General features: G+C 29.4%; 2 protein-coding genes across 11 annotated transcripts in view; one reads left to right on the top strand and one right to left on the bottom strand.

Moving 5' to 3' along the window:
* LOC122712941 overlaps positions 1–23,010 on the bottom strand; it is a 60,638-nt gene that overhangs the window by 19,417 nt on the left and 18,211 nt on the right. For 9 of the 10 annotated variants that reach the window (XM_043933008.1, XM_043933025.1, XM_043933033.1 and 6 more), the window contains 7 exons: positions 17,930–18,548; positions 15,905–16,354; positions 15,178–15,486; positions 14,198–14,617; positions 13,359–13,712; positions 12,698–13,170; positions 9,681–9,805 (listed from right to left, as the gene is read on the bottom strand). In XM_043933008.1, coding sequence (XP_043788943.1) covers positions 9,681–9,805; positions 12,698–13,170; positions 13,359–13,712; positions 14,198–14,617; positions 15,178–15,486; positions 15,905–16,354; positions 17,930–18,548 — 2,750 coding nt within the window. The remainder of the gene's footprint in view (positions 1–9,680; positions 9,806–12,697; positions 13,171–13,358; positions 13,713–14,197; positions 14,618–15,177; positions 15,487–15,904; positions 16,355–17,929; positions 18,549–23,010) is intronic. The other variant, XM_043933051.1, reaches the window with a different exon arrangement.
* LOC122713145 (uncharacterized protein PB18E9.04c) lies at positions 5,105–7,787 on the top strand. Its single transcript, XM_043933361.1, has 3 exons — positions 5,105–5,408; positions 5,802–6,252; positions 6,490–7,787. Exons 1-3 carry the CDS (start codon positions 5,105–5,107, stop codon positions 7,568–7,570), a joined length of 1,836 nt encoding a protein of 611 aa, XP_043789296.1. The 3' UTR covers positions 7,571–7,787.

Here is a 23,010-nt window from a genome sequence, read left to right as displayed (position 1 = left end):
TAAAAGATATATATATATACATAACCTAACCTCTTATATTATATACATAACCTAACATTCAAAATAACAAATTTCCAGTATCACATTTAATTAATAATTTAACACTTTGTTTCATTTTTTTTTATAGAAGAAATTGAACTTTCAAAAATATTTGTTTCTTCTACTAATTTATAACCTCGAGAGATTTCCGATTTCGACGATAATGTAATAATTAAACATTAGAACACGGTAGTATTTTACGGTATTGCGATATATGAGGGATGACATTAAGGCAATCGGTATTATTATTATCAACAATCACGACAATGATACTAATAGCTATGCAAACGACGATTACGGTAGTAGTTGTTGCTTTCGATCACGATACAATAGGGTAGGAAACGAAGGGGGACAGAGGGGAGCCGCGTCTGTTAACTCCGGTTTGAAGCTGGCGGCCTCTAGGGAAATGTGCGTAATCGCTATGTCCCACTCTGAATTGGTGGCGACGCATTCTTGCCCGGAACCAAGCCTGTTCCACGCTACCGTGTTACGATGACCCACGATTAACTTCAACAACTGTACTCTCCTCCTCCTTCTTATCTTTTATTATTTATCTCTCTTTGTGTTTCAAAATTCCCGATTTGTTTTAATCTTGAAAAATGATTCGAAATCGAAGATCTTGTAGCGAAAATTCACTTTTCATAATTTTTGAGTTTAAAAAACAAAATTTGTTCTTTTTTTATTGCTCAATTTATTGGTAATAAGAAAGATGATTCAGAGGGTGGATAATTCAATAATAAATTAAAGAAAATTAGAAAGAATTAAAGATGAATAAATTTTTTTATGGAAATGGAAATTTGTAAGAATAGAATTAAAGCTCTAGTTTTATTTATGAAAGAGGAGTTTTTATATCGGTAAAAATAGAATTGGAAGTTTAATAGCTAGAGAAGAAATCACGAAGAATACGAAAATCTTTGTTCGAATGAAATTATATTTTTCTATCATCTTTAAATAATTCTTTTATAATTGTTTTAATTGTAAAAATATTTATCTCTGATTGAAATTGAATTATTATTTTTCTTTTAATCGATTTTTTTTTATTCGAGAAGAAATTTCTCGAATTTAAATTTTATAATATAAGAAAAATAAATAATATTTATCCAGAGTCTTATTTAATCTTCATTTTTATGTCTACACAATTCGAAGAATAATATCAATTCTATCGATTCGAAATCGTAAAATCAATAATATAAAACCTCGAGTTCCTTTCCAGAAAAATCATGAAATACTGCTATTGAAGAAAAAAAAAATCTTTCCACGATATGAAAATATATTCTAATGTTTACCGTATACATACACTTTTCCCGTTACACAGATCGTTCTCCCTTCGAACGAAAAAGAGACGTAAATTTTCCAATACGGCAAGAGAACGAAAAAAAAAGAAAATAATACACGGTGACTCGAAATTTTCCCATCAACTTTTATATTTTTATGTTTTATAAAATGTAAACTTTATATACGTATGATCAAGTTATAGGTCGCAAATAAATAAAATTACTTTAGATTCTCTGGATGAGATTGATACTTCATATTATAGATTTCAATCACTCTTTTCACGCAGTATTTTAAAATAGGAAAATATAAGTAGAATAAATTAACATTAGAACGACCAAACCCGTGACAAATCAAAATATGACGAATCTTATATTTTATGATTTATTTAAAAACACGAAAATATTTTTGATAAAATTAATATTGTAATTTTAAATAATATATATATATATATATATACTTGTTAAACAATTTCAGAATTATTCATACCATTCACAGAAACAATTAGATTCGTATAACCAAAGTTTGTATATTACTACAAATATTTCATATATAATAACCTAATAGATTCAACATTCATCGACATCGATAATTACTAAATTTATCTCGCAAGTGTCTCGTTTCGTACCATGAATACGACAACACCCCTTCTGCCATATATTTCTTTCCCTTCGTTTCGAATTCACGAACGAATAACAACGAAGGTCTGTGCACGGGATGGAACCGCGGGACACCACGGGAAGAAAGAGCAAGACAGTTCGATCGAGAGGGAAGAAGAGTGGGCGAGGGTCGAAAAAGCGAAGAGAGCGAGCAAACGAGCGACCTGTACGTATACGGGCCACCAGCCAGAATAAAGTGGAATTCAGCGCAACCTGAATTATAAACGATATTATGCAAACACCGTGGAGAAAGAGTACCTCGTACCGCGAGAGTTAATTTGATGAAAAACATCAGAGAGTAGCCATGGTGGAGGGAACAAGAGGGGGTTGAATCAGAGAGAAATAGGCAGAGAAAAGAGGAAACAGGCAAAAGACGCATCCCGGAAAGAGATCCTCTCTCCTCGAGGAGGAACACAAGCCTCTTCATCCAGCTTTTCGACTTCATCTATCGAGACGGGGAGCCCGCTCTAATCATTCGTGAGGGCCGTGATAAACCACCGGTGGTCACCACCCTTCCTCTCGTTTTTTTTTTTTTTTTTTTTAATTCTATATTTATATTCCTCCTTCTTGTTTGCCTTCCTTGTCCTCGTCGAGCGTGTTTTGGTAATTTTTTGAACGGTGTTTGATTTGATAAAGAGGGGAATTTCGCGGGAGAGTGAGGGATCAGGTGTTTCATTTTGAATGGAGGAGGAACGAATTTTTTTTTTCTTTTTTGTTTCTCCTTCGTTTTATCTTGTTTCACCGTCTATTTGATTTGTTTGATTTCTTAACCAGTCGTCTTCTTTTTAATTTAACAATTTTCTATAAATTTATCGTTCATAAATGACCATTCTTTTTTTTTTTTTTTGACTAATTCTATTTTTTTTTTAATCGAACTAATTGCGTAGCATTAATTCTCTCGATCGTTCCCTATCTTTCAATTTTCGAGATTGTTTAATAATTTTTCTTCTTTCCCCTCCCTCTGATCTTTTTCTTAATTAAAAGTACTTGATTCATATTATTCGAAAGAGCGGATGCAAAAAAACTTTAGATCTTTAACTTTATATATATATATCATGCAAAAAGAGAATTCAAAATACTTCGTTCAAAGTAATATTAAACTTGAGATGATCTTCATTCGAATTATAACTTCAGGATAATTTAGGATATCTCCAACTCGTGAAAAAGGATTGATTTAAATTTTGTATATTATATTAACAAGCATCTAACTCGAATCTCGATAATTTACAGTAGTAACGTATTAACTCATCCGTCAAAAATCACCGCCCTCGTAACAACGAAAAAATAACCACATCGATATTCGTAGGACTGATTGAATCAACAATTCGATTTCGACTTGCTTTCATCCTTTTTACATCATCAGAGATACGTCGGTCACCGCTCCCCACGTGTAGGGGGGGAGGAATGGCGGCAAAAAGAAAAAACAAAGCTTCCACCATATTTCGCGTGAATCGAATCCGCGATCCTTCCTTCTCTTTCCCTCTCACCAATTAACCTCTCTGTCTTTCTTTCTCCTCGTTGTTATTTCTTTCGTTCTCCCTTCCAATTTCAACTACATATCAATTAGCTGCACTACATCTAGCAGAAAATTAAAAGAAACAGAGAAGAAAGAAAAGAAAAATTCTCTTTTCGTTCATTATTTCCCTTTCCTCTCGTTCCTTCTCTTCGATAATTGTTATAACTATACCATATTCAAGAAAAATATACATTGATCAATCTTTCTCTTAACTTGGAATAACTTTGGAATATATCATTAAAAGCAATGTTTATATACATATAAATATGGTTGACTTTAGTTTTTGAGTTATAAAAAAAACAAAAATTTTGATATTTTTGAATTCAAACAATACGTGCGAATCTTTGAGAGAATATTTTTTTCTATAAACAAGAGGTCCATAAATTATTCTACAAATAAGGCAAATTTCTAAAAAAAAAAAAAAAAAAAAGATTTCACTTTATAAATCCACCTCGATATTCCCGTTAAAAAAATGGACAAAAGACCCGATATTTTCCAAAGAATCTACCAAACGTTCAATCTTGCTCGCGATACGCTCGATCTCGTCACTAGGCCGATTAAAAAAAAAAAAAAAAAAAAAAAAGAAACCACCCATCCGTCCACTCGCGACACACCAGACCATCGCAATAGGAAAAGAGGAAAGGTGGAAGTGGAGGAGATATACAGCAGGTAGGGGAAAGACGGAAGAAAGAGGCTCGGTACAATCGTCGACACGGTAAATATACGAGGCGCACGTGCAACTCTGCCAGTAATCGAGCCACTACCGCCAATCTCGGCTCTTTGGGGGCGGTTCTCCGGCGTACGGGGGTTGGGGTGTGCTGCACAGGGACTGGCTGGTTAGCGGCTGTCTGGAGGAGGAAAGGGCGGTAGGAACTGGTGGAAAAAAGAAGCGATGCGACGGTGGTGAGGCGCGTGTCGCTACCAGGAACCGACTCCCGGCGTTCAAATCACGGGCAATCGCGACGCACGATGGTCACCCCCTTAGATTTCCGCGTTTATCTGCAGAGGGAAAATAGAATATTCCTCTGGTTTCATTTCGTATAAACGTGAAACACGTACGAATGGTGATCATTCATTACGGGTGGTTGGAAAATTGATTTAAGGGTGATTTTGAGAAGAGAGTCTTATTACCCGTGATCTTTTTGAGATTGAAATGTGTGACATGTGATAATCGATTTTATCAAAGGATTATGTAAATACGAAGTGACTATTCGAATTATTTAAATTTGTGAATCATTTATACCATATTACAGTGCGTTCGCCATAAGATGCCTAGGCAAAATATTTCTCATTCTATTCCATCAGAAAAGAAAGAGAACGATGAAGTTTCGTTCGAGTAACCTTCCAGTTCTGTTTGTTTACAATTGACGTTTTAATGAGCCGTGAGAGTATTCTATTTCACTCTGTCTCGACCTTTCCGTCACCTCATCCTCAGCCAACAATGACACCAAGAAAGATGGAACGGGATACACTTTGCCTCCGACGAAAACGCTATGTTCGTGAATCGTGACTTATATAACAACATATTCCTCTTTCTAATCGTTCGAAACATTGAAATGATAGAACCGGACACCAACAATAAGAATTAATAAATTGGAACGATTCGAGTCTGGTTACGATGTACAGCCTGTACAGAGCTTGGTTCGGCGATACCGTTACAGCGGACAATTATTCGCGGCTTCAAGAAAGCTTGTCGCCACCCGACACGGTGGTGAGAGTCGGGAACGAGGGCGAGCACCAGTTTGTCGCCCACAAAGGTGTCTTGGCCGCTCACAGCGGTTATCTGAAAGCTTTGCTCACGAACGCGACGACGACACCTAATTCGGGCGTGAGCGCGAATATTAACTCGAATGTAACCGGTAACAATTTGTCGGGACAATCAACGAGGCAGCCAGTCACATCTGTCTCGGTTTCATCTATTGGTAAATATCGTTATGTGAATTATTGGTATTCCGATTGGTCTCTCGAGTTTGTTGGAAAGAATTATATTTTGTTTAATTTTGATGATGATGAATAATGAAAAAAGCAAAATGAAGTTTAATTTTAAAATTCAATGATTAAAAAGAGAATGTTATATCTAATATGCGCGATATTATTTTTCTTCCCCGTGTTATCGTCAAATATATTGCATTTTTCGAATACCTATGTTTGTTTGTAAATAGATTAAAAGTTTCTTTGGAATAAACGAATATAAACAAATAAAGTATCGCCAATACAATATCAAAAGTAAACGTGATGTAACTTAGCGAAAGTTAAAAAAAACTTTGAAAAATATTCGCAAAAAAATAAACAAACAAACGAATCCAAACTTACAGGTGGAGAAGCGTTCGCGCCATTGCTCAACTACATGTACACAGGCCGGTTGGAAGTGACGTTGGACAACGTGTACAGCGTCTTATTGGCCACGCATTTGTTGCATATGCCAGGGGCACTAGAACAATGCAGAGCAGCGTTGCTCAGGCTGAGAGCACCTCCGCCATTGCCAACGCCGATCCCAGTTCCGGCTGGACCGACATCCACGTTGACGTCCACGCCACCCACCGGCAATATACTTAGACCGATACCAAGCAGATTGATGATAGATCCGACCATATGCTGGCCACCGACCGCTCCTCTATACCCACCGAGTGCACCGCCATCCGCCAGTATCGGTATACCGCATTTGTCCCAACTACAACCGTCGGTCCTCATGCAATCCACCGTCCCGCTTGGCGTCTCCGCCGTTCCGTCCTCCAGTGTACAACAAACGCACACGACAGTTTATAGGTTTGGATCGTCATTTTTTTCGAACATGCACACTGTTCATCCACGAGAACATTTTGACGATCACAAATAGAGATATTCTCGTGGACAAACAGTGCACGTATAATGATTTTGAAACGTAATTGAGATTTCATTTGGATGTCAATGGCTTTCTAAATTCTGTTTATAAATGAAAAGTATAAAAAAGTATTAAAAAAAGTGATTTTTCTCACTTTGAAATATAACAATTTCTGCTAACAGGGACGTGCCATCGCCAAAATCATCGTTGTTCCAAATTGAACGAAATCGCGGGTTAAGAGTGGAGTCGAGGCCAAAATCGCCAGAGAATGTGTCGTCGAGCACTCTCCCGTTCGTGGCCGCGGCAGCAGCCGCGTTCAACGCGTTCACTACGTCGAACGCAGCCACATCCACAAGGACATCATCTCCCTGCCAATCGATCTCTCCCACACCATCGTCCACTTCACGATCATCGGTGCCTCCATGTCACAAGAAACCGATCGACCATCAACGAGAGATGAAGGAAGAAGCCGACTACGAACATCCCGCCACCAACTCGAGCAACAACCGAACGAACGATGCCCGATCCTCGCCCCCTCTAACGCCTGTGGACGACTCGACCGCGGCTCGTAACAACAGAAACACAGAGCCAGTGTCGTCAGAGAATGACAGAGGAAGATCAAGGCGAAGGGGGCGCGGCTCGACCGGAAACGATAATTCGTCGAACGTTTTATCGGTAGTTTATGACGTGGCGTGTTGCGACGGTCCAGTGAAGTTTCATCGTGTATTGAACGAGAATTACTCATCGTCCTCGTGTGGATCTAGCGCGATGCCACAATCTCGTTTGCAGAGACCGTGTTTCGAGGAGAATGACGGTTCCGGGGAGAACGGGGAGAACGACGAGAACGGTGGACCAGGGGGGGGAGGCCCATGCGACGCGATCGAGGCTGGGATGGATACGGGCAATGGCGGAAGTTATACTTGCGGATACTGCAGGCACACGTTCAAGTCGCAGTATTGTTACAGGAAGCACACAAAGAGGCATTTGTTACCGACCAGAGTGAACGAGTCGATCGGTAACAGGCAGAGACAGCAAGATACCGGTACTAGGAACAGGAGAGAAGTAAGACTATTGGACTTGAACGTGCAATATTATCCTTGCAAGATTTGCGGATGCAAGTTCCCGAGTTATTATTTCGTGCACAAACATAGGAAATTGTGCCACGCGAACACAGAGGAGAGGGCGCAGTCGGACGAGGCCAATAGTACGGTAACGGAGGATCAGGAGTCGACTACTTCGACTACGAATAACGAAAGACAGTGAGAGGAGGTTTGTGTATGATTTAGTTGAAAGAGAAGAAGATAAATTTAACGGACGATTGAACAGAATTATTGTGCAGAAGTTATTAATAATAATGTGTTTAGTTATATTGAATGAAATGGAAAGATGGAAATGAATAAATGAAAATGAACGATATTAAGATGATAACGTTTGTTTAAAAAAATAATTCTTTAGATTCTTTGTGCTTTATAGAAGTAAATGGTAAAATATTTAAATGTAATTTTAAATATAATAAAAGATAATAAACGATAGTATTATGGATTAATTAAGAAGGTATCCCAATGAGAAAATAGATCCTTTATGTTTTATAGAGGTTAATCAGATTAGTAATATTAATTGCAAATCAAAATAGAAATAAATAAATGAAGTTAGATGATATCGACGTATCGTCAATTGACTAAAATTTATTCTTATCTAAGTAAGAGAATTTCTTATGATGAACATTTTTAAAAAAAGTAAAAATTCTTGGTGTTCAATAAGCGAAGATATAAATAAAGTAAGTAAATTAAAAAATAGTAATAGACAAAATCAAATAATGTCAATAATATCAGTAATCAATGAAGAACAATTAAAATAAATTTCATTAACTCAATTATTATGTATATATGTATGTAAATATTTGAAATCTTAATTTTTGATTTTAAAATTAAACCGATTGTTAACACGTTAAAAATTATTTAATTGTATTATAATGTATTACATATATGTAATAATTAATAATAATATATAAAAGAAAAGAGATAATTGATTATTTACAATATTTGTTTCAGTACTATCAAAAAACGAGAAGCTCGCATTTATTCTAAAGAAATTTAAATAACGAAAATATTTACGATATAACTGAATGCAACTTGAAATACTTTAGAAATTAATTATATGAATAAGAAGAATTAGCGACATTAAAATTTCGATGATACGTAGAGACGATGATTTATTTCAAAATTAAAAGTTAATCTTCTAAGTTAAAAATCTTAAATACCTTACATCGAGAATAGTTGAATAAAAAATAATTATAAATTAATATTTGTTATTTCACCGTATTATGCAATATTGAATTACGAACAAAAATTCTATTTGTAATTAAATATAATTGCATTATAAATTTTCGTGCAAGTTTTTTGTAATAAAATAACAATAAAATAACAATATTAAATTTTTAACCAATTAATATAATTAACTGTGTTTTAATAATAATATTACAAATGATGCGGTCAATAAAATCGCCATTAAAAACATGAGTCAATGATGCATGTTAATAATCAAAAATTCAAAAAATTGTAAATACGAATAATTAAAAAATAAATGAATATGTATAAAATACGCGTTTCATGCTTAAATATAAAAATTCGAACTTCTTTCGATCAATCGTCGGATTAATTCTATTCAAACTTATTACAAATTCCACCTTTACCTTTTATTCAACCCTCTTTGAAATTTTAAATCGTTCCACTCGACACAATTTCAACCCTCCTCTATCGCGAGTTCGATTAATATTATCACGGCCGTGCTTTAGATTAAATAAAACTTTTTCCATTTTACAACTGTATCAAAATTGAATTTGTCGATTTCCCCTATTTTTATACCTTTAAAATACGTGGATGAATTTTTCTTAACCGAAAATTTATCTCTACTTTAACTTCGTTAAAAAAAATAGATATAAGATGAAATGATGATTGTGATGAAATAAATTCATTTCTATTCAAATCATAATATAACCGATTAAAAATAAATAAAAAAAAAAAAAGATAAGAAATATATATAAAATACAAAATGTCGAAACTTGTTCTAAATTGATTAATTAATTAATTAAAACGAATATATCTACTCCGGTTCTTCAATTTATATTGCACGAGATGTCCATTATACAAATTTGTCTCGATTCATTTAAAAAAATGAGAAGAAAAATGTAATGTCACTTTTTATTAAATAAAATTTTTCTCAATCGTGAAAAAAAAAAGGAAAGAAAAAAATAAAAACAAATTTTATCAAATATACTATAGAAAATAAATTATATCGCTTATCAAACTGTCCATGATAAAATCGCGAAATGTAAATAAAGCAAATTAGTAAAATTTGTTTAAAAAAAACTCACCAATGGTGTCCATCGATTGGGCTTCCTCGTCGCTGGTTTCCATAGGGGTGGCGTGATTATCTTTTTTCTTTTCCTTCATCCTGTTCGTAGTTACCACGCTACCACCACTGACGTTGTTCGTCTCCCTGTAACATGATTTTTTTTTTTCTTCTCTTATTACTCTTTAAATTTAACAATCCGTTCTATCTATTTTATAACGATAAATCTACTACTTAACAATTAATCTTCTTATCATTTGATAGAACTTTGTTTAATTATTGAATCGTTTTCATTAAATTTTATTAATTAAAATTGTTTGAATTTATTCAAAATTGTAAAAATAATTCATGCAAATTATCATTCATCAAGAAAATAATATAATATAATATGAAAGAAAAAATTAACCAATGTATAAATAAACCAATGATACAATTGAAATTAAGAAAATTATTAATTAAAAATTTAGAAAAAGAAAATATTAATTAAAAATTTTCCATTTTGTTAAAAAATTTAATACAGTTATAGTTTAATTTTGTTCTCTTTTCGTCATGCGTGGTGAAAAATTCGAAAAATTCTGTCCCTAGTTAAATAAAATTAAAAGAAAAAAGAAGAAAAAAAAATTTTTGTCCAAATTGTGAATACAATTTTGAGAAAATTAATAAAACGTTCTATACGTCATTCCTAAACGAACGAGGGGAGTCCCTCGTTCCAATCTTCGCACGATTCGGAATCAGATTTTCAACGATCGACTCCATTTCGATGATGAATGCCTACGTAAACATAATCCACTAACCAGTAACCATTGATTAGCATTACAATCTGCTAATAACTACCCTGTCTTCCCTCTCGAACCTCCATTTTACCTTCTATTTCCCCCATCTGCTTTCCATTCATCCCCCCACTCCTTCCATCCTTCTCTCCACGCTTCAATAATTTATTCTTATTACTTTTTTTCTCTTCTATTCATTCATTATAAATTAAAAATTGTTTAAATTGTAAAAAAGTTAAATTAAAAAAAGGTTATTAAATTATTGTAAAAATATTTATCTAAAAAAAAAAAATTAAAGCTTTATATTTATTTGATCTATCTCTTGTCTATTAATAGTTTTGTTATATTAATCTGAAAATATAACTATAAAAATTTGATATAGTATGTTAAATTAAATTTATGCATAAGCGTTCTATATACAATTTCTTATCTTTGTTATTAATCAAAATTATATTTATCAATTTTAATTTATTTATTATTTAAAAGTAAAAAGACTTTTCTTATATTGATAGTTTAATAAGTTTTTGAATGAGTAATTTTTAATCTGAATTCGAACGAATAATCTCTTGGAATATTTTTTAATATTTTTTAAATGTAGTAATAATTAGAATTGATCGTAAAACTGATTTGTTTGCTCGATGAATATCATTAGTAAAATGAAGCTCATTCAAGTAATCGAACTGTATGCTTTTATGTCAATTGCAATTTTTAAAATGACTTTATCCCTTTATATTCCTTTCAATTCGACAATTTTATGTAAAAAATAAAAATCTGGAAAAAATTTAAAATTTTTTGATATATTAAAAAAAAAATTTTTAACAAGATTATACAGATTTATACATGAAGAATTATATGTAATGCATTTATGAAAAAATTAATTATTTTAAACAATTAATTTAAGTTACTAATGATGATTATGTGATGCTCTACAACATGTAATATATATTTATAATATATTATTTTATTAGGAAACCATTTTTATTTTTTATAGTCATTAATATAATTTTTATATAACATTATATTTTAAAACAATAAAATAGAAATATAACTAGTTGATCATTTGATCAATATGAAATTCTATTTTGAGACTTATAGTACCCAAACTTTTAACTGAAGTAGAAATAGAAACAGTTATTTAATCCGATGACCGATTCTGCGTATAAATTTATAACTAAAATAGTTTGCGTCCAAAATTCTAGTTAGTCTGAACAGAAAACCAAATGTAACTCTTATTATATTACGAAAGAAAATCAATTAATTCCTTTTTATTATAGAAAAAAAATTATATTAAAGTTCTATTTTTATATATTAATACTAATGTCAAAAATATAATTATTAAATAATATTATAAAAAATATTGTAAAAATAAATCATTATTGAAATTGCTTTATTAATAATTTATTAAAAATTAAAATGTTTTTAACTCCATTTGCTCTTTTTTTCTATAAATAATTTTGGATATTTTATATTATAAACAAAAAAAATTAAAAATTACGGTTTTCAATTTTATAAATTTGTGCAAAATTATTAAAATCATCTATGATGTATAAATTATAATGCGTTATTATTGTTACCTTATTATTAAAAAAATATATATCTTTTTCTTGAAAAACAATACTTCTGTTTAAACATCTAATTTTAGAAATAATAATTATTACATATAATTATAAATATGCAACAATTTAATATACAAAACTAATATACAAAAGAAAAATTAACATTTTTAAATAAAATTAGTTTTTATTTTTTTTTATTAGACTTTTTTAAAGTTTTATTTAACCAGAAAATTAATGTTTTCATTCATTATAAATTAAAAATTGTTTAAATTGTAAAAAAGTTAAATTACAAATATCATTAAAATTATATCTGATAATAATTAACATTGTACTTCTATAAATAGTAATATTTTTCAAATAATTTTGCACAATTTTATTAATTTATCCTCAATTTTTCCATAATATAATAAATAATTAGCATTGCTTTTATATATCATATTTATATATATAAAATGGCTATATATTCGAATTATAATTTTACTACTCGTAAAAAGTTTATAAAGTCCTTGTGAATAAAATTATTATGAATTTATTTAAAAACTAATAAAATATATATACTACTATAAATATATATATATATATATATATAAAATATATATATAATACTATAAAATACTAAATTTTTCTATAAGTTCCCATGAAATATACCTTTAGAATTTTCTACAAATTTAATTAAAAATATTTATAATTAATAGAAAAAATATATTACGTACATTTTGATGTCCTTTCCTGATACCGTTTCCGAACTTAATTGTGGCTCTTCTTTCACTTCCACTTTGATAAGATGCGATTCTTTCGATTCTATTTTACTTTCTTTGTTTTCTTTATTGGTTTCTCTATTATCCTTCGCATTTGTTATCGTCGATGACGTCGTGACTGACGATGTCGTAGTACTCAACACAGATGTCGTTGTAGCTGTCGTTGATGCTATTACAGAGTCTGTCGTTAAACATATACTCGACGTTGATGAACTTAAAGGAGTCGTCGAAGTGGTGACTATTGTTGTCGCAACAGCCGTTGATACACTCGATGTTGTCGTAGTCGTCGTCGTCGTTGTAGTTGATGTCGCTGCCGAACTATTTTGAGGATTTTCTTGCGTCTTCTGCTGTTGCTCACGTTGCAACCTTGTCGTAACACCCGTAGTTAAAATATCTAAAGTTCCAATACTTGAACTGGTATTATTTACCTGAAAAAAAAAACAATATAAAAGTTAATGTTATAATTTTATATCTGTCTACAATTGCAATAACTACATGTTCGTAAGAGAACGCATAATTAATATTATATAGCAAAAAAACAAAATCTTTTAAATTTTATACACAAGTATTTCTTAATTTAAAATAGCAAGTAGAAAATAGTTGTAATTGAACTTACTTTATTATTAGGATTGTTTCGAGAACGTGTTCGTTGCCGCGACTTTCTCAAGAGCTGCTTATAGTTTTCTGCTTTTTTAGTGAGGTAGTAATGATGCACACAATCTGGAACGGACTTATGTTCTAAAGATTGAGCTATCGTTCCAAAGTTCTTAGGATGTTGTAAATATTTTTCTTTAAACAATTCGTGCTCTACAGAACTCCATACATTGATTAACTTTCGTTCACTATGAAGAGCTTCTAATTCTTCTGGCTGAAGAAGACCATTACGATTTTGAAACGCGATTCGTCTCTGCTTCGTATCCAATAATAATGGAGGTATGACTGCGTATGAACGCATCTTTTTATCTTCCATCTGGAAAAATAATTTAAAAAAGTAGGATATTATAGTTACAATTACTAATTGTGTTGAATATTCGAAATATTCGAATAAATTTTAGATATGTATTTCTTAGATGATGTAGATTGATGTGAAGTTGTAAATCATAATTACTGTCCACGAATATAATTATTGATCACTTTCAATTAATATTGGAAGATTATTTCAAAAATGTCAAATCCAAATTAAAATATTATAAAAATCATTGAAATTCTTGAAAATTTATTATAACTAAGCTATTTTAATAATTTATAATATTTAATATGCACCTTTTTTATAATTAAATATATAATATATATAATATCTAAATCATTTTTATAGTAATATTGATTTTTTTAATTTTTTCCTCAACTCCTCTAATAACTCTTATGAACTTCTCTTTGATTTTCTTTTTTTAGTCTCTCATATAATTAGTTTTGCATTATAAAATGTCGATGTTATCATTAAAAAAAACGATATACCTCTTGTTCTTGAAGGCCATCCATAATTTCTTCTAAATCAGCTTCACTCTTGATACGAGCACCAACTCTATTAAAACGTTCTTTATCTTCTCTTTGTTTTCGTAACTCTGGAAATACTTTTTCAAAAAATTCGCGATTCTTCGCTTCCTTCGATTTCCTTTTCTGCGTTGCTTCCAATCGCTCTACTTTACGATGCCACTCCTGTACCAAAATAGCGTACGTTTGTGACTGTTGTCGATGAAGAGATGCACGTTCAGCGTGTTCTCGTCGAAGCCTCGCTATAAGCCTTGCTCTCATACACGTTTGATGTTTTGTTCGATTTTCTTGATACACACTTGTATCTGATGGCTGATTGTACAAAGGTAATTCCACTTTTGGACCCAGCCTTTCTAGAAGTCTATGAGCTTCTTCTGCTTTTCTCTGTAATTAACATATAAGTTATTAAATCACGCAATAAAAAAATCTGTATTATAATTTATAAAATCAACTTTTCTTAAGTCTCAATCTTAATCCAAGATCGCGTATAATTTAAAATGTTTATCTAATACTCATGACGCATCATACATACATTGAAAAATTATAATATTATCAGCAATCAAAAAGTCATTAAAAGTCAAGAGATAACAACAAACGAAAGTATATAAAAATTAAAACACAAAAAGATTAATTTAATAAAAATTAAGTTAAATCAATTAAGATTAAGTTAAATAAATTACTGAGACTTATTTTATCTAAGTCATTTCTAAATTAAAAATGTATTCAGTAAAAAACAAATTATCCATTTTTTCTTTAAATATATTACTTATAAATTTATGATGAATCATTCTATTTTATTCAATATCCTGAAGTCATATCCGGTAATAAATTAACTCATTTTTCTCAATTAATAAGTTAATTTGATACAATATATAAGTTATGTATAATTTATATAAGTTATGTATAGTTAATTTAAATTAAATATAAAATTTATAAGATTTTACCCTATTTTCAGCATAAATTTTTTGTGCCAGAGATTGATGCTTTGGTTGCTGAGACTGTTCCTCAACTTGCCGTTTAAGACCGCTAGCTTCCAGAGGTTTATTAGCCGCTTCTTCCAATTCTTTTAATTTTTTCCGAAGCTTATTTATCTGAGATTCCCTTTTTGCAATCTCCCTATCAACCTTAGAAATTTGTTGCAGAAGATCATCTTTCGTGCTTCTGAACTGTGCATCTTCTTGTGTGTTTGGTTCCGGAAGCGTAGGCGAAATGGCTTCAGTTTGCGGTGTATACGCTTCTGTTGCCGGCTGCTCCTAGCAAAAATTTTTCATATAACACTGTATCAAACTAATATTAAAATCATGAATAATAAAAATCTTTATTAATTTCAATACAAGTATATATGCATTTGGTTTAAATATATATACTTAATAAAATTTAATTCAAAATTAAATTATTGCTTATTGCTTAAATATATTATTATTATTTTTCTCAAAGTTTAAAAACATAAAAATTATTGACATAAGTAAGTATGTAACGCAATAATTAATGTTAAATACTTCCATTGCCAATAATAAAATTAATAATAGTTCTGTTGCCAATAATAAAATTCATATTCATATGATAACTTTTTTTCAAACAATTATTTTTTTCAAAATTATTTCAAAACAATTTGTCAGATGTCATATTTATTCTGAATCATCTTCTGTACGCGTGTACCTATGTACCCACCCTAGTATCTATCCTAAGCGGTTGCTGCAACTGCACCACGTGCTCCTGCTTAACACACGGATCAGCGGGTGACAAACTATGACAACGAGATTGCGTTTGGGACTGCAATTGAATCTGGGTCGGTTGACTGAGGCGTATTTTCTTGAAGGGCGGCGCCTCCTGCAGATTAGCCATTTCAACGGCTGTACGATTGCAATACTGATCCGGCTGGACGGGCATCAGGGCTATTCGTGAATTTCTAACTCCAGACATGTTATGTTGATAGCCTGGTGCTGTTGGTGAAGGTGTCGGCGTTACCGAAGCAGGTGGTAAAAGAGATATCCTCGGTCTCTCTCCTCTTCCACTACTTATACCACTATTTGCCGCATATTCGGCTGCAACTACTCCAACATCGACTCCAATCTGCGACAAAGGACTACTGCTCACGCTGATGGCAATCCTCTCGTTCACCTAAAAGATACTACAATAAAAATCTATCCTTTCTTTTTAGATTCATTTTATGTGTGCATTTCTCTATTCTATTTTTATCCTCATCTTGTTTGATTCAAATATATTTATAAATATGTTTATGTGTTCTAATGCTTTTTTCGTAGTGCGTTTTATTCAATTTATCTTGCCTAACCTTCTCTTGTAAACCTATTTCAAGAAAATCGATGACCCGGTTCAAGAGGGCAGACGGTAGACTATCTATATACTTACAACCGTCATACGTTCCTTGCACTCGTATTATGAATAAAACTTGCTTTTAGTTTTTTCATCTTTCTTTCTCTCGCTCTCTACTACTCGTCTTGCTTACATTGCATCTTAAGATCATAATCTTACACCCAAACAGATAACATATATGACTTCTTACTGACTGCCGTTTATCATATTTTACTTAACAATATATATATATATAACGTTGAATATTATTCACTTCAAAAAAGATAATTGATACAATATATTATTAATTGAATATGTAAATAAATTAAATCATCAGAAATAATAAATAAAAATTTTCAAATTTGAAAATCATTTTATCACTTCTCTTGAAATTATCTTTCTTTATATCATAAAAGTGGTAAAAAGTATGTTAAGTAAATAATCTGTTTTTTCTAATAGATTTCATTATGTATTTTTATACTACTATATATTTTCAAAATATAATTTCATCAATTAAAAAATCGAACTTCAAATTAAATTAGAAATTATATAACAATATAAATATTTGTTACACAATACATATCTCTAATATTCGGATTAAATTGTTAAAAATAATTCTACTGTTAAAAATAATTCTACTGTTAAAAATAAATAAAACAAAATTTTTAATAGAATTATTTAAAAAACTATCTCATCAAATTCCTGAATTTTGATATCGTAGTAAAATTAATTCAAAATTGTACAAGGTTTGCAATAGAGAAAGTAGATTATATTATGATGTGAAAAGAGAACGGGAGAGGGCTAATAGTAGTTGAAAGTCAAGGGCAGAACACATATAATATACACGTTTCTACATACAATATAACGCGTACCAAATATTCGATTAACTACAAAAGAGTACTATATAATATACATTTACAAATACTGGCTATTCATATGTATATGTATTAAATTAACTTTCTCTGCAATATACAATCGGTATGAAAAATATTTTTATAGCGATCATTTTAAAATAAAATTTTATATATCTATATTTATAATAAATTTTAACAAAAAAGAAAAAGAATTCATTAATAAATGTTCTTGGATGTTTAAAGAACTCATTATACTCGTTCTTAATATTTATAAAAATATCAACAAAAATAGAAAAATATGCAAAAATAAACGCGTAGAAAGTATTCGTTCAAGAAATAAAAAATTATGAAAATAAAGTAAATATTTAATATTATATATAAAGTTTCATTTTAAATTTTTGTACGAATATTTTCTATATGATGCTTTGTATTTTTCTATTTACGATTCTTATGAAATGAAAGCAAAAGAGAGTACAAGATGAGGGTGCGACGATTTATCATGGGATAAATCGAAGAGAAAAATACCTACATTCGTGGTGGCGCTGCGATATGCATCTCTCGCGGCATAAGCAGTTCCCGAAAGCGATGGTGGTGGCGTTTGACTAACTGTAGGTGGATTGACAGGCGCAGCTGCGGGTGCTGGAACTGGCACTGGAGTCGGTGCCGACGAGGCTGAGGTAACCATTGTCGCTACAGCCGGCACCGATGCCGACGTTGGCGTCGATGGATACGGATGGATGTACCGCAGACCACCAGCCATGGGAACAGCAACATAACCCCCTGGTGCACTACCCACTGTACCACCGTTTCCACCACTGTTGCTCCCCGCACCGGCACTGTTATTGGTACCGTTGTTGTTACCATTTCCAACTGATGCTACGTTTCCAACGGCACCGGCACCAGCTCCAGTCCCAACGACTCCGGTTCCACTATTCGCGCCACCAGCGTTGTTGATACCACCGCCACCTCCTGCGCTACCGCCACCGCCTCCTCCGATTGAAGGACCTCCGCCACTTCCACTTCCGGTTGTTCCCGCCGCCGCCGCTGAAGATGCAGCCGCACCACCCTGCACATACGTCACTCCTGCTCCTATCGTTCTTGGAGACACAGGACTGCTGCTCTTGATGTTTACATAACTTTGTGCCGGCCTGCAACATTTGAAATGCACTATGTTAGTTTAGGCCATTAAGAAAAAATTTAATTAACAATTTAATTTTAATTTAACAATAATTAAATTTAAATTAAAATTTGTCAATATGAATACGAATATTCTTGTAATTTATAGTGATTTTTATATTATTTATTTCAAAATATATATTTATGATTTGAAAATTATCATAAAGAGAAAAAGTATGTATTTATTAATATCTATGTATGTATATATAAAATATATAGTATATGAAAAGTATTTATACAATTTTATTTCTTTATTTATATAATGATTATTAATTAAATTGATAAAATTTCATATCATTTAAAAATATTTTTATTTTTTTATACAAAAATTTAGCAAATAAATATCTAATAAACATGAATAAATATTTATTAAATATATAAAATCTACATATACGATATTTTTTTGCAGTATTTCGAATTATCAAATATATTTATATTTTTAGAAATGATAATTTTAAATTATTATATATAATTATATCTATAATATATATTATATATATTATAGATTTAATTTTATAATTAAATTTTATAATTTAATTATAAAATTTTATAATTATAATTTTTTAATTTTAAATTATTACGATTATGTTTCTAATGCGAATATTTATAATTTATATTTCTTTTAGAAAAATTGCATTAGATAATCCATATAATGATATAACGATATATAATAAATAACGATTTTCTTAAATCATTTCTTAATATATCATACTATAAACTATATATTATAATATATATCCGATATAACTAAGATTCTTATTTTTATATAAAAAATCATTCTTATTTTTATATATTTTTATTTGATAAATAAGCAAACATATAAAATAAAAAAATGAAAAGTTAGTAGTTTATTATAGAAAGAAGCAATTTAGGAATATTTTTTAAAGAATATTAAATTTCTCTCTCAGAATATGTTTAGCCATGGTAAAGACATGGCTTCTACTTATATGTTTAAGACAGCAATATTTGTGCAACGTAGACAGTAATTTAATTATTCATATACCATTTTAAACATGAAGTCTATCAAGAATCATATGTTTTTTAATATCACTCGTTCCATCACACATTAGTGAACATGTAAGTTTAGAATATGTAATACAAATATAAATCAGATAATTGTAAATATATTAAAAATATCAATATTTGTGATAATTTACATTACTATTTTAAAATTTTCCAATTTATGTTGAAATATTTTTCATTTGCTTTTGATCATTTAAAACAGATTAAAGTGATTAGTAAATTATATCAATGATATTAAATTACCTAACAATCTTTTAATCTAAAGATTAAAAGATTACTAAATCAAATATGTTTATATATATATATCTAAATATATATATCTAAAAAAAAAAGTATTTAATTATAAAAAAAATAAGAAAAAATTTAATGTATTAGATTATAAAAAGATAGACAGCAAGAAATAAATGCATATAAAAGATGACGGATGACGATCGACTAACCAATCGCGTCACGCGATAAAAATATACTTCACGTAAAATCATTGACTATACATATGTATAGCAGAATAGTAGATACACGACCTTTCGGCGGTAATTTGTCACATGTGGCAAAATACGCCACGCATGCGCTGTAAGATATAACGATATGCGATGTCGCAGTGTTCCAGAGATCATGGTTCCGCGTGCCGGTGCATCGGTACTTATTCTCTATAGAATGACTGCGCATGCGTTGAACATCACAAAGGGTGAATGTGCCTGTCTACTTTCGTAAGGCAACGTTGCTGTCGCGATGTTGCCATATCATCAAATACATTCGAGGCTTTCGAAGCGTTCCTAGCATTATTCGTTGGCGGATAATGGAGAAGGATTAATCGACGTTAGCTAATATCGCATTTATCTATACATATTTTTTTATGGAAATTCAAATTATTTTATATGTAATTATTTCAAATTTTATTTCTCAAAATAAGAATAAAGAATCTTAATATACATTTCTAAAGCATTTGTTATAGAATTGCACTATGGAGTATAAATTTATTTTGTTTATTTTCATTTTATCATGAATATGACAAACTAGATTTTTTACTAATATTTTACTAGATTTATTAAATTTGAAATTTTTTAAAAATATATTAATAAATATATAATAAAAATATTTTATTATATATAAAAAAATATTTAATATTGCTTATATTCATATGTTTAATAACTTAATTATTGATTTTCATTATAATTATAATATTATCATAATTCATTATAATATATTTTACTACGAATTTACATCTTAAATATCTGCGTTTCAAATATTTTTCTATTAAAAAAATTTTTAAATTTCTTATTGATTAATTATTTTGATATAATATGACAATTGTTTACATTATAATATAATGTGACATTGAATCTTTTGAATTATATATCAAAACAAATAACGGTATATATATTCTCCTTTTCAAAACTATATTTTAGGGTATTTTGTAAAAATCCTTAAAATCTTAAATATTATCAGAAATATAAATAGTTTTAATAATTATCATTCATATATATTTAAAAAAAGATTAAAAATAGAAGAATTAAATTAGTGAAACTAGCAGAATATTATATTAATAAAAAATATATATTATAAAAATGTCTATATCATTATATTATTACATATGAAAAATATTATTCCTTCTAATAAATTGTTCAAGTTTAAATTATCTTTCTCGCATTTAAAACTATATTCATAATTAAATGGCGACTTTATGAATTTTCCTAGACTGAGTTCTCGATGATGTAACGGTCACTGACCCCCCTCCTCCCACTTTTAAAATCTTCTCCCACCCATGTATTACCTACTCTTTTTCCCTTTTATGAATGATGCGCATGCGATAGAACGTTATGTGAAATATACATATATACGTAGGTCACGAAGAGAATGATAACATGGCATGCACAAGTTATATGTACAAATCCATATAGATTAATGATGATGAATTTAATACATGTATTAAGGTGAAAAAAATTACAACGTTCGAAAATAAATAAAAATGTGTATCAATGTAGGATTTTTAAATTCTAAATTCTGTAACCAAATAATAATTATGTTAAAAATAATATAAGTTTGTCATTAAAAAAAGATCATAATAAAAATAATATGAAAGCTTGGAATATAAATATATTCTATAAGTAAAAAATGACAGTCAATGAATATGTTTAAAAAAAAAAATTATAAAAAAGATCTACAAATATGCCTTAGATATATCAAAATAAAATAATACATCAAAAAAATAGAAATTATATTCTCTTTTGTTAGTGGCATATATTTTTACATCAAACAAAATTAAATTTTATCATAAAATAACAGTATAAATAGAAGGAATACAAAATTGCACTTGCGATAACGAAACCTCTCAATACTTATGAATTTTATCATATTTGTAAAACTGACATAAATGATATATTCAAGTAAACAATAATAAAATGAACAATAAAAAAAAAAGATAATTAATTACTCTTGTAATAAAATATAAAAATATATTAATTCATTTATTCAAATTTATTATATTTAAAAATTATTTATGAGATAAATTTTAAATAATTAAATATTATTATATAAATTTAAAAAAATATGTTTTTTTGTTCTCTTCTAATAGAGAATTGTAGAAAATAGAAATCAATATAACCTTGACTTCCTTCCACCAATTCTATTTTTTTTTTTTCTTTCTGTTCTTTCTCTTCATTAATGCTCTGATTCTTCATTTAGTATTTTCTATTTAAAACTGTACTTATTTCAATTATTTTTTAATTATAATTATAGATTTTATAAAGATATTTTTAAAATATGTAAATTTTAGATAACAAATACTTAAGATTTATGAATGATATTGATAAAACTTTATTTAATTTAAATGGTTGAAAAAACACCAACAGATAATGATGTTTAAAATTATTAGTATGAAAATTTTAACTATAAATTTAAGTGAGGTACATATTAATGCGTTTTTTTTTTAACCTATTCACAAATAAAAAAGGTGCATTTCCTCTATGACCGCCATCTTTTATCCCCGCCGTACGACCCACTATTAGCTTTCTCTTTCCCCGTTCAACAAGTTCCTGCATTTATTGCCATTTTTCAGTAATTCAATATAATATAAAATAATAATACAATATTAAGTATGAAAATATGTTATATTTTTTAACTTGTTACTTTATTCATTTAATAATGAAAACATATTGAATAAAATGATCTTTTATTCAAATTTTATTCAATATATATAATATAAAGTATTTTAATAAAATATAAAAAACAAAAATCATTTTAAAAATAAATAATAATAAAAATAATATTTAATTTCATTCTATTTTTATTCCTTATATAAGTTTTATTTAACTAATGATCAGATTCATAACTCATAAATATGTAGTATATGTATATATGTTACGTTATATGTATATATACTCTATATTTATGTGTATGAATGTATGTGTGTGT

The sequence above is a fragment of the Apis laboriosa genome, unplaced genomic scaffold, assembly GCF_014066325.1.
Source record: "Apis laboriosa isolate Shangri-la unplaced genomic scaffold, ASM1406632v1 scaffold112_cov148, whole genome shotgun sequence".
In the NCBI taxonomy this organism is placed as follows: domain Eukaryota; kingdom Metazoa; phylum Arthropoda; class Insecta; order Hymenoptera; family Apidae; genus Apis; species Apis laboriosa.
The sequence above is the reverse complement of the archived record's forward strand: the minus strand, read 5'-3'. Positions and strand labels throughout refer to the sequence as shown.

Excerpts from the sequence above, each read along its gene's own strand:
- LOC122713145 (XM_043933361.1), top strand. The coding sequence starts at position 5,105 with ATGTACAGCCTGTACAGAGCTTGGTTCGGCGATACCGTTACAGCGGAC. Across the intron at positions 5,409-5,801 it reads TGTCTCGGTTTCATCTATTG|GTGGAGAAGCGTTCGCGCCA; the intron begins GTAAATATCGTT and ends CCAAACTTACAG. Across the intron at positions 6,253-6,489 it reads ACGCACACGACAGTTTATAG|GGACGTGCCATCGCCAAAAT; the intron begins GTTTGGATCGTC and ends TTCTGCTAACAG.